At 38.6% G+C, this 12,931-nt stretch overlaps 1 protein-coding gene across 1 annotated transcript in view; it reads right to left on the reverse strand.

Moving 5' to 3' along the window:
- LOC122798356 (cryptochrome DASH-like) overlaps window positions 1-12,931 on the reverse strand; it is an 807,604-nt gene that overhangs the window by 377,732 nt on the left and 416,941 nt on the right. Inside the window, exon 8 of the mRNA XM_044067208.1 lies at window positions 6,187-6,260. Within this exon, the coding sequence (XP_043923143.1) occupies window positions 6,187-6,260 (74 nt within the window). The remainder of the gene's footprint in view (window positions 1-6,186; window positions 6,261-12,931) is intronic.

Below are 12,931 nucleotides of genomic sequence, written 5' to 3' on the forward strand. Positions count from 1 at the left end.
AGCAAACAAATTTAAAATAGAACACTAGATGGACTTCACTATACTCTATTAATAATTAATAAACTAACTTAAATATGTGTAATGTTAGTATGTCACAATAACATTTATACAATGCTATAAAATGTCAAAGAGTCAGTAACATAATAAAGTTCACCAAACTATTTCACCTTAGGGTCAGTTGTCCAGAAGAGCTAGAATAATCTCACTTTGAGAAGATACCTAAAATTGGCAGCAGTTTTAGAAATTATTTCTGACTGGTACTCAATAGTACAAGCACAATTTCTCTATCACTGCTAAGTGATTGGTATTCTGACAGTGATAAATCACAAGATTTGGCTATAAAGGTAGTATTCCACCTTGCCTTCTCCTATGCTTTTTATGGTTTGTGCATCACAGAGATGCCTGATGATCATCTCTTGTTTTTCATTTCATGGCATCATTAATGGCATCTTTCTCAATTGCACGATCCACTAAGTCAGATAGGTGGCTGTCAGGTGACTAGTATGTCTTTTCTGTCTGGTCTACAGTGGCAACCTTTGTGGCTTATTTTGCCTGCAAATCCTTTGACCAAGCAATACACATACAGGAGACAATAAAAGCTCATCTTATCAAGGACCGTGTCAAAAGTGGAGGTGAAATCGAACTGGATAGCTTTATCCATAGTGGCCTGTTCTGGGCGGCCACGGTGTTGCAGAGGTTAGTGTTGCCGCCTCACAGCAAGAGGCTCTCTGGTTCAATCCTCGGCTGGGGTACCTTCTGTGTGGAGTCTGCATGTCCTCCCTGTGGTCGCATGGGTTTCCTCCCACATCCCAAAGACATGCTGTAGGTGGATTGGACACTCCAAATTGGATCTAGGTGTGAGTGTGTGTGTGTGTGTGTGTGTGTGTGTGTGTGTGTGTGTGTGTGTGTGTGTGTGTGTGTCTTCTGTGGAAGGTTGGGCGCCAGGCTGGCAACTTGACACTGTAAAACTCCATTGCCAATCATGAGCGGACAGCTGATCCACTGTGGCGACCCCCAACCGGGAAAAGCCGAAAGAAGAAGAAGGATATAAATGATTTCTGAGATCCAAAATCACTTTTCTTTACTCATTACTCACACAGACATAGAACACAATCCAGAATTGATAGAGTACGTCTAAAATGAGTTGATAGATAAACTAGGCAAAGTTAAAGTGGCATCTTGCCCACTTTCAAATCACAATGCAATCACTTTTGAGCTGTTTTTAAAATCTAACAATAGCATTAAGATCCGGAGGATACTGGTGTATATAACTTGCTTAAAGGATTTTAAGGACTTTTTTATTACAGAAATTATTCATTTTATAGAAATTAACAATACAGGAGATATTTCAGAAATCTATCTATGGGATGCATTAAAAGCATATATTTTTGGTACAGTCAGCAACTAGCTATCAATAAAGAAAAAACAATGGGACAAAGAACTGTACAAGATACAAAAAACTTGACAAATTAAAACTGGAAAATCAGACAAATAACAATAATCTACATATTAAGTATTTGAAAATTGTAAATTGTAAAACTATTATTAATCTAGAAAAGTTTAAGGTAATTACTTTCTCTATTCCAAAACATATGCATAAGTTAGCAAACAGAACAAAACTACTTAGTAAGTCTAACCATATAAAGATTTATTCACATAAGAGAAAAGGAAAAGTGATGAAAATAGAAAATATTTTAAAAGAATTTGGAAATTATTACAATACAATCACTCAATATAATGTAATAACAGACTAAGAAGGGATAATTAAAACGTTTATCAAATGAAAAAAAAACCTTATGACCAAGTGAATTTGACTGATAAACCTCTCTCAATGTCTGAAATTCAAACTCAAATTAACAAATTAAAACCTAACAAGGCACCAGGTAATGATGGAATTATACCAGAACTTTACAGGTTACTAACTAAAGAAGCCTTAAATATATTACATAAAGTTTTTTTCTATAGTTAAACACGTAACAAAAGTTCATCCCACCTGGAAATATATACTCTTATCTCTCCAATTTTAAAAACTAACAAAAATCCAAGTGAATGCTCTTTGTACAGACCAATTTCACTTTTAAATGTAGATTATAAATTATTCATGGAAATTCATGCTAATAGATTACAATATATTCTACCTTCCATGATTAATGAGGATCAAACTGGTTTTATTCTAAATAAAAATACTCATGACAATATCAAAGAATAATCACAGTAATAGACTACGTAAAAAAAAAACAAAAAAAAACAAAAAAACAAAAGAGAAGCTAACATTAATGGGTCTATTTTAACTGTGAATTGGAAATATCTTTTGTTAGTCTTACAGGAATGTAATTTTTCAAGTAATTTTACACATCTTATAAATCTTCTTTATGACAATTGTTTTGCATACATTAAAATAGGTACTTTTGCTACTGGTTCAATATGAATTTTGAAGGGAACTACATAAGGATGTCCTCTTTTACCCCTGCTTTTTATTCTAATTATGGAACCTTTTGCTAATTTTGTTAGGTCAAATCTAAACATAAAAGGCATTAGCATAAATGCAGATTTGGTTTCTAAAATCCAATTATTTGCTGATGACATTCTTCTGACACAGAGTGGCAGTGATAGTTCCCTTTCTGCTGTTTTAAAGCAATAGAGGAGTTCCAAAAAATCTGGTCTCTCCTTTAATGATAACAAAACAAAAATACTACCCATAAATGCCAATACTGATAGGATAAATGATAGATTTGCTAAATATATTGTCAAAAAGAGAAAAATGAACTATATAAGGACAATTATAATGGATAACATTAATAATATAATAAATTACAATTATACTAACATCATAATCAGTATAAAGACTCTCATAAATGAATGGAACAAAATTTTCTTCACAGTGGAAGACAGACTATCTATAATCAAAATGATTTTACTAAAAATATATATGTTATTCAATCATTATCTTTGCCTCTATCTAAAACATGTATTAAAGAATGTAATACATTAATTTTAAAATTTCTTTGGTTCCCCATCAACCCAAGAATTGCCTTAAATCATCATATAAGGGACTGGATGCAGGAGGGATTAGATTAACAGATCTAGAATTATATCCTTTACCATCGATTATAAAATTATATCTCTTTGGATAAATAATATTTACACAGCCAGGTGGAAAGAGTTTCTAGGATGTCTTTTTATAAAATTTAAACATAACATAAACTCTAATAATAGTCTTATACTACACAATAGTTTACACTGACTGCTAAAATATTTACTTTTCAGAAAGAAGTCACCAGACAACTGACTTTTATTTTATTTCTATTATATTAAATACCTTTAGAAACTTAATTTATAGAAATTCAAAATATAAGTCATGGATTTTTCTTCTTCTCCCCATAGCATACTCTCAAAATAATATTTTCACTTCAAAGTTAGACACAATGATTACATTTAAGGAAACAATCGGACATACTGGTTTCAATTAATGAATAATGAAAACTGCATTCTGTTGATTATATCATAAGTAAATATGATTTAAGCAAAGATATTGTGGTTGGATGTACAATATAGCAGAAAATATGTAGAAGGTAAAATTAAGTTAATGCAACCAAGGGTAAGAGACTGTATCCCAAAATTAGTTGAATTTTTAATACTATTAATACAACAAAACACACTGGGAGAGGGTCTCTTATCCAAATTATATAAAGTGGTGAGAAAAGAAACAAAAGGTTGCAATGACAATTACTGGAACTATTCTACTCACATTATTAACAGACTTCCAGATGAGAAGGGTAAAAATCATTTCTAATATCTTCTAAATAGGCAACTTCTCTTAGACTGAAACTTTTTACTTGGAAATTATTGCATAGATCTTTGATTGTGTTGTAGTTACACCTTATTGGAATAACATAAATTTTTTACAGGCTTGATTTGGGGACAATTTTGTTTTATCTAAGTCATTAATTATTTTTAATGCTCTTATTTCTGTTTGTGTTAAAATAATGAAATACCCTCTTTTTTGGTCCATTTGATCAATTGCGAGGAAAGTTAAAACCAAGAAATGGAAGAATGAAGCTACACCCTCTTTCAAAGAATTCACAAATATTGCAACCAAAGTACGTCATCTGGAAATTATCACTACTAAATCAAGATCTACTAGAATTACCTCCTACCATAATACTTGGACAAATTTCAAGGAACTGCTAGATAAACAAAAAATAGCTACACTCATATCAATTGTAATGTATTAGGAATTTTTTGAGAATCTTCATTGTTAGTAGACACTTGAAAATACTTGTTCTTGTTTGTTCTTGTTCATATTGTTCTTTTTCATGCTAACAAATTTCTAAATACAATTATTGTTATGATCAATTTGTTTAGTTAAACTCTAATAAAAACTTCTTCAAAACAGAGTCAATAACATAATGTCATGTGATTGTAGTGCAGTGAAATACAATAAAATATCATGGCATGTGAAGTGATATAATGTGACACCAAATATAATTTGTACAAAATTAAATTTTAATCAAGAAATAAGCAATATGATATACATTAAAGGATTTTCAGATGGATAGTTTGATGGATGGTGATTATCTCAAATAATATTTCTCTGAAGTCACTGTGCCCCTTTCCTCAAGATAGAGTTAACATATGGTGCAGGGAGTTGAACATTTCCAGTTCAAAACATTCCTCCCACCACTTACAAATGAGTTTCAATGAGCTTCTAGATCATCCCAATAATTTAAGTATATTCAAATAATTTAAAACATACACTGGATTTACTTATTGTAATACAAACTGGCAGCTGTATTCTAGGATTAAATATGCATGCAGTATATTAAGACACCTTGGTATTTATCTGCTCTAACATAAACCAGGTGTAAAACTACATTGGTCATGTCTTTGTTTACATTCAGTTTTTAATATTACAGATTTAATATAAATTTGAAATAGATATTTATAGTTTTCTTGTTTCTGAAGTGGATTAATGCAATTATCCTTCCATTTTTTTTACAAATCAGCAGCTACAAGAAAAAAGTTCAATACTTGGATTGATCTTTTATCTCTGAAGCTCTTACAGCCCATCTTCACAACAATGTAATGGCAGGTTTTACAAAATGATCTGAATGCTGCATGCAATGAATGATTTACTCCTTCTCTGTCTCTCTCGCTCTCTCTGTTCATCTTATCATGTTGCTTTAGTTGACCAGAACAATGCAACATTCAATATTATGCAAAGTCTTATTTTTAATTTCTTTTGTACAACTTTGAGATAAGAACTACAACAACCATATCCAGTCTTACTAATTATAACACTGAGGAGGTTTGTGTCTAAAGAGTAGGAAAATATATTTGGATATTAGGCCCTTTTAAAGTGTTACATCAGCATAAAGGTCAGAAAACTGGATTACCTTTGCTATTTCATGAGGTTTAGAAAACATTGGCTGTCAACCCCTCAAGCAGTCTGACAAGTTTGACTCTTCTTATTTGCAGATTGCTTTCAAAACTCTCCACCTGGCCTTTGGCAAAGAGTTTCCTTTACTTATGTGACACTGCACCATGTGCTCAGTAATCAAGGAGCCTCAATCCTCACCACTGGCAACAGTGGGGGATGTACACACTATGAAGATGACAAGTAAACACACAGTAAAGTGCAATTTCCCTTAAGAGTACACAGAGACCACAGTCAGTCTGGGGCTGGTTTCTACCTCTTTCTCCAAATCCCCAATAAGATTCCCCACTGGCACAGCTACAGGGTTGCAATCTCAGCTGAATGGGCAAGCCAAGACCTTTAGCACCCTCTCTGTCTGACCAGTGCTTTATGTCCCCACCCAAGTAGCTGACACACACACTCACACACACACACACACACACACACACACACACACACACACACACACACACACACACACACACGCGCGCGCGCGCACATGCAAGCGCACACTATCAGTAACAAAAACAAACATGGATCCATTTAATTTCTATGCTATGGTGCTATGAAACAAAAGCATGATTGCTTGCTCTCGCATACTATGAAACAAACTTCTACAAAGCAGGAATGCCAGTACATGAATGTTATAGGTTTTCTGGAAATTTACATTAAACATCAGCAATGAGAGCAGCAAAGGACAAAATTAGATGGCCAGGAATAGATTCAACAGAAGACAATACACATTAAAGAAAGAGAAAGACGTTCCTCACCAGGGAGCAAACTTAGTTGAATATTCTGCTCCTATCAAGCCATTCCGGGTTTCCTTGTATGATGCAACCAGGTTCTGTAATCAGGAGAAAACAGTGTTACCTTTCTTTCATTACTTTTTAAAAACATATAATACTAAAAATGCATATGTAAGAGAAACCTACACAGCACATTACTATAGGAAGGGTGAAAAATATTCATGCCAGTCAGGTGCCTTGGTGCATCCTACTCTGTTGTACCTGTGGGCTCATTCACTACTGGCAGCCAGTTCAAGTTCTGTAATCTTTCCCATTTCTGTGTCACTACCATCTCTTTGTTACATTACTTTTTCTAGTCCACCTTACATTTATGCATTGTCTTTAGCCCTGCCACCTCTCTTGCTAACGTGTTCTTTCCTTACTCCCAACTTTACCACAATGCCCACAGACAATACTCATGCTAGTATTTTTCAGCTCAGCAATAAATTACAGGCCATGTTGTGAATGTGTCATACTTGGAAGAAACATCTCTATATGCCAGGTTTCAGTTACACCTTCAGAGAATCATCTATATGCCAGGTTTTAGGTACACCAACAGTGAAACATGCAGACCTTTACTTATCTTCAATTCGGACATCCTCAGGATGCATAATGGAATATGAACTGCTCTGTGGGAATTTTGAAGGCACACACTTTTAGGTAAGTCTCTGAAGCTGGGTGACAACTGATACCAAATGTAAAAGGACTCGCATTTCACTAGCACTATGGCAATAAACCACAAAATTTACTTTCTTTATAAGAAGTCTTCAGTATGACTCCAGAATTTGGCCTCTGTGAGATATGCACTGCCCTTAACAAGCATGATGGCTCAGGTGCTCATAAGACCCATGCTTTCCTACACGGCTTTCAAACTAGAAACCCTGATTTCAAGTGCCACACTATTGGATACATCTGTCTTCTAAACAGAAGAACTGATGAAACACCTTTCTCTGGGCCTCAACTTTAAAGTGACAATACTGATTCCTTGTGCTACTTACCCTATTCCCAGGGCTCCTACAATCAATGGGCACCTTCAGGTTTTGACAGCCTAAGGATAGCTTCATCTTGTGCTATGTTCACTGCAGGCACAAATTCTTAAAGTTACCTCTGCTACACTGTTCACCGCTAAGCACTTCTAAAAAGTTTTCTGTATGCACTAAGTCTAACTTGTTGTATGTAGGTAACCTTCTCCGGAAAGTTCTTTGTTATAAATACATGTTTACTTTTGTAATGGAACCACTGTTTTCAGAAATATATACTGCGCATAACTTTATAAAAGAAAAAAGCAAATGAAGACAGGTGCATTTCTTGTGTCTAAAGGAAATGACAGTACATTTTGTGGCTACCATGGAAGAACAAGCTAAATCAAATGAAAGAGTCACACCTGAAAACGCCTACTTTATAGTCAGAACCAGATATGCTTTCTGGGGACAAAAATAATCACTATATGTATTTCTTCCTCTTTTATATGCTGTACACCTGCAGACAGAGCATATTGAAACAACACGCTAAATATATAACCAACCATTCTGATACTGCTCTTAAAAAGAAACAGTAAAATAATAACAAGTAACCCCCACAACCCCGCCACACAGAAAGAAAAAATAAGATGCCAAATGACCAACATATATGAACACTGACGGTATGCTTTATTACAACTGACTGTCATCAACACTTGGATTCAGCATCAGCAATGCAATTTCAGACAAATCTGTAAAGGCATGTAACAAATACCTAATATACAGTCATACCTTCCTTCCCAGCATTCATACGAGCACATTATCTTGTGATTTGTAAACAAATTACACATGCTTAAAATGAGAATAATGAGTTTTAAAGAGCAGATACTCCAATCTCCCGGACAATTTTATATTTAGCACCTGGAATGGCAGACTAACAGCCGTCAATATCAGAATGCAGAATGCTGAAATGGGCTGCATAAAGTGTTATCTAGCAAATCAATGAACATAAGTGCTGCCTTTAAGCATCATCTTAGAAAAATATGTGTGTGCTTGGATGAATATTTGCAAAAATATCTGAATAACAAAACACCGACATTTGTTCTCAGAAATATTAAGTGCATAAACCAAAGGCTTGGAAACATAAAAATGGCATTCCAGTCTGTGAAACTCTGCATCATGGGACACAAAGTGAGGAATGTTGTAAGCCAGTGACTACAAAAAAAATATTTCACAAAAGTATAGTCAGAGCTGCACTGGCATCTAGTGAATGAAAAGGAATAATACAAAGTGCAGGACTATACACAGACACCCATATACATACATACACACACACACACACACACACACACACACACACACACACACACACACACACACACACACACACACACACACACACACACACACACACACACACACACACACACACACACACACACACACACATATGCTCTTCTGCCATTGTCCTATATCTGTAAGGCCTATTGGTGAAAAAAAACCCTGCATCTACAGCAAATGCCAAAATATTGGAGCTGCCTTGGATTTAGGGACCAATTGTGAGGTGATAAAATGCTCCTTCTGAGGCTGTCAGCAAGAATGTTGGATTTCCGTAGGATGTGTGTTGGCATCAGAAACAGCTGAGAAAGAATCACCTTTTGCCAAACCTTCATAGCCTCCCGACAAAGAAAATATGAATGTGTTCCCTCCTGCTTGTTGAGATACCAGACAACAGACATACTGTCTGTCTGTATCCCAATCACACCTCTGTGAAGGGTATTCTGAAAAGCTAACAATGCAAAAAGGGCTATTCTCATTTCCAGAACATTGATGTGAATGTGGGGAGCTGCAGACGACCAGGACCCTTGAACCATTCTCTCTTCAAAATGTCCTGGCCAGCAGGGAGGTATCCATGGTGCCTGTGGCTGAGGGAGGTAGAAGAACAAATGATCTGCCATTGGTTACACTACCAATTTATTTGAGACGCACCTTCGTCAGCCATATTGGAAAGTCCACTAGATGGCTAAGGAAAGCCCACTAAATGGCCAGAGTCCATTGTAGAACCTTCATATATGTGCCTAAAGAAATAAACCCCAGGGATGCTGCCATATGACCTATGTTTCATAACTCCGTGAGCCAGAGGTTTCCAAGTAGCAAGATCTGAGAAAGTCTGAGCACAAAGGCTGAAAATTCTGGAACCTGGAAGCCTGTTGATTTGATTGATCATATCCAGGTGACAACCTACGAATTCTAGAAACTGAACAGGCTGAAGGCTTGACTTAGGATAACTGACTGTAATGCCTAAGTGGTCATACAGTTGGAGTAAGTTATCCCTGGTCATGATCACTGATGCTCTTGTAGGGTCAGTGAGGCATCAATCATCCAGGTATTAAAGACCTGGAATCCCTGCAGCCGAAGCCAGGCTGTGACCACTGCCAAGCACTTGGTAAACACCTGGGGGGCTGTGGTGAGACCAAACGACAGGGCCCTTAACTGGTAATGACTGGCCCCCAGCCAAAAGAGCAGGAACCTCCTGGAGCTCCTTTCTATCTTGATATGATGGTAGGCATCTTTGAGATCTATCGAGCATATCTAATCATCCTTCTTCAGAAGAGGTAAGATAGACTGCACAGTGACCATCCAGAACTGATTTAATCTGCATAAATGCAAAATTGGCCTCAGGTCCTCGTTCATTTTTGACATTAAAAAGAATATGGAATAGACCCCGGATCCCTGCTGGTCTGGTGGGACCTCCTGGATGGCTCAGTTTGCGAGCAGCTCGTAATCTCTACAGTTGCATGCAGTCTCTGATATGGTGGAATGTCTGGGAAACACTTTTGATGAAACTTTGGAACCTGTGAAAAGGGAATGTAGTAACCTATGGATATGACTCTTAACAAACATGTATCCAAGGTGATGGCCTCCCAAACTTTTGGGTGAAGAGCCAAACGACCCCAGAGTGCCTCCACAGTAGGACAGTCAGGCAACCCTTCATGGTTGCTGAAAGGGCTCACCAGAGAAAGTTCCGCAGAAACCCTGCTTCTGTAGAACACCCCTGCCCCAAGGGTGACCGCCATTATGATTCCCCCCTGTCCTCAGGAGGAACCCTCTGAAGGAGTGGCCTAAGAAGACTGCTGTAACTTTATGAAAAAGAGGTGCTTACCCCCCTTCTGATTTTTTGAAAAGGTCCACGGATGAGTGGCAAAGCACACTACAACATCAGCCAGCTTCTTCCTGTCCTGCACACGCCTTGTTAGAGTATCCTTAACCTTGGGCTCAAACAATGAAGAGCCATCAAAAGGGTCATTGACAAAGGATGCCTTGACGCAATCTGCAAAGTTGCATGAAAGCATTCTAGCATGGCACCACATGGCAATGCCAGAGCCAGCTGCTCGAGTTGCTCCATTGACCATACTTGAAATAAACCTCATGGAAACATTGGCAATGGAAAGCAACTGAGTCTTCAGTGTCTTCTGAGTCTCTGGAGACTGCTGCATCTTGCCATTTCAGACACAAACTCACACTGAAGTTATGTCAAGTGTGATAGATAATTAACAGCTCTTAGCAAAAAAGTGGCTGAGGCATAGAAGTGCTTCCATAAATGATCCAAAGCCCAAGATTTCTTGTTCGGGAGGGTGGGCTGAGGAGCTCTCCTCAGACATTTCCTTCTTGGTGGTAGCTGCCACTTCAATAGCATCGATGGCCACTCCCTTATGACAATGTGGCCAATTCTGGGGGAACCGAGGAGCTTCTTGGAAATAGGCTCCACTGTGTCTGATTCTTTCCATGCTCTCTGGGACACTAGGTCTATAAGAACTTCCAGAGGGGGAACCACCCAAGGCTTGTATGGACCTACGCAGAAGGCCTCCAAAAATACCAACTCTTTTGGAGAAGAGGCTTTGGTGGTCCAGCCTCCATGCTGATGAAGCAGCTCCAATAAGTCGCCAAAAGAGGCATCACCCTGTGGAGACTTTGGGGAACCCTCTCCTTCCTTGAGGTCAACAGCCTCGGTGACAAATTCCTCCAGGGAATCAAGGTATTGCCTTTTAAACTTCTTCTTCCCTGAAACCTCCTAATCCAGCAAAGCTGGGGCAGAAGGGGAAGAGGCTGGAAGCCCTATCACAGGGGCAAAATGGAGGCTATCCAGGAGCAGACTGATGACTGGTCACAGACAGAGATGAGAAAGGAGAAGAGACACCAACTTGATAAACCTGATCCTTTTCCTGAGAAGAGAATACACTGAAGGCCGACGTGGAAGTTGGCCTCTTGGGGCCGAGGGTCCCAGCACATAAAGATACCAGAGACAGCCCCAATCCTAAGGGACCTACACCTAGCCCCAACATTGAGATCAGAGCTGAGCTGTCCAAAGCCAAAGTCAAAAGTGACAGAGATGATCTTGAAGCAGGGATCATCACCCCGACCCAGAAACTCCAGTTTCGACACAAGGCTCCACGGTCCCGAAGGTCCCGAAAGAGGCAGTGTTGAAGGATCCAAGGAATGAGTTGGAACCGAAGACGGCCAGACCATCGCATCTAACCCATAGGGTGGGAAAGCATCCAGATCTAAAGATCTCAGATCTGAAGGGGCTGAGGGAGGAAGCCAAAAGTATGGAGCTGAGGTTCCTGGTACTGGACCTGGACCTCAAAGGATGAGGCCTAATTGCATCTGATCCAGTTGCTGGCCTCCACTGAAAATGGACATGTATCCAGTTGGACTAGCCCGGTTAACAAATGTAAAATAAAATAAAATAAATAAATAAAATCTGAATCCGCAAAAAGGGCCTCAATAGCTGCTCCAAATTAGAAGTTTTAATACTGTCCACTGACCTTAATGACCAGATGGACAATGCCACCCACTGGGGCTTGGAGGGCTGTTTACAGGAGGATGACCCTGTCTGCTGGATCTGAGCCAGAGAAGTCAGTACTGGGATGGGGAAGGGGAGGTCACTGGCAGCAGCTCTGGTGGAGTTTAAGGTGAAAAGGGAGAAGCTCTCCTACAAGAATGGGCCCCTTTGATCAGAAAGGGACTTGGAAGGCTTGGATCCAGAGCCTTGCTGATTGTTGGCACCAATGGAAATTAGCTCCAAGCTCAGCCGGGTGACCCAAAAGTCATGGGATCTTCGAGTCTGGCAAGCCCAAGGAGGAAGGACCAGAGTCAGAAAAAAAAGGATCTCTTCCAATCCCCTTTAGAAGATCTGGAATCCTGCAGGTAGTGCTTCTCAGACCTGGTCTGTGGAACTGAGGGAGAAGCCACAGAAGAGAAAGAACCAGAGGGGAGAAGCCCCTTGAGGAGCAAGTTGATCCTACGTTCATTAATTCCCCTGATCCTGAACCTCTCACAGATGTAGCACACAGAGTCGAGGTATGATGCTCCCAGACAATATACACACTTCATGTGTGAGTCTTGTGACGGCCACAAACCTCTTAAAATCCTTATCCATACTAGATATACAACACAGATAAAATAAACAAGAAAACTCTACTATACTAAAAACTCCTAACAAAAAAAAAATGTGAGAAAAAACAAGTCCATCAGAAGATGGGAAGTCCTAATGGGCAATGGAGAAAGTTACAAAATAACAGACAAGTCTCCCTACCTAACTATCTATCTACCTAAGACATGGAAAAAACTAAACTAACTGGATAACTAGGGTAAGGGAAGCAAAAATCTCACCAAAAAGCACTATGCTGAGGTACTTATAAAGGATAAGCCAAGAGAAGCTAAGATCAAGCTGCTAACCACAATAGCAGAAAACTAGATCTCAGGATTAG

The sequence above is a fragment of the Protopterus annectens genome, chromosome 3.part1, assembly GCF_019279795.1.
Source record: "Protopterus annectens isolate FY-2018-M chromosome 3.part1, PAN1.0, whole genome shotgun sequence".
NCBI lineage: Eukaryota > Metazoa > Chordata > Ceratodontiformes > Protopteridae > Protopterus > Protopterus annectens.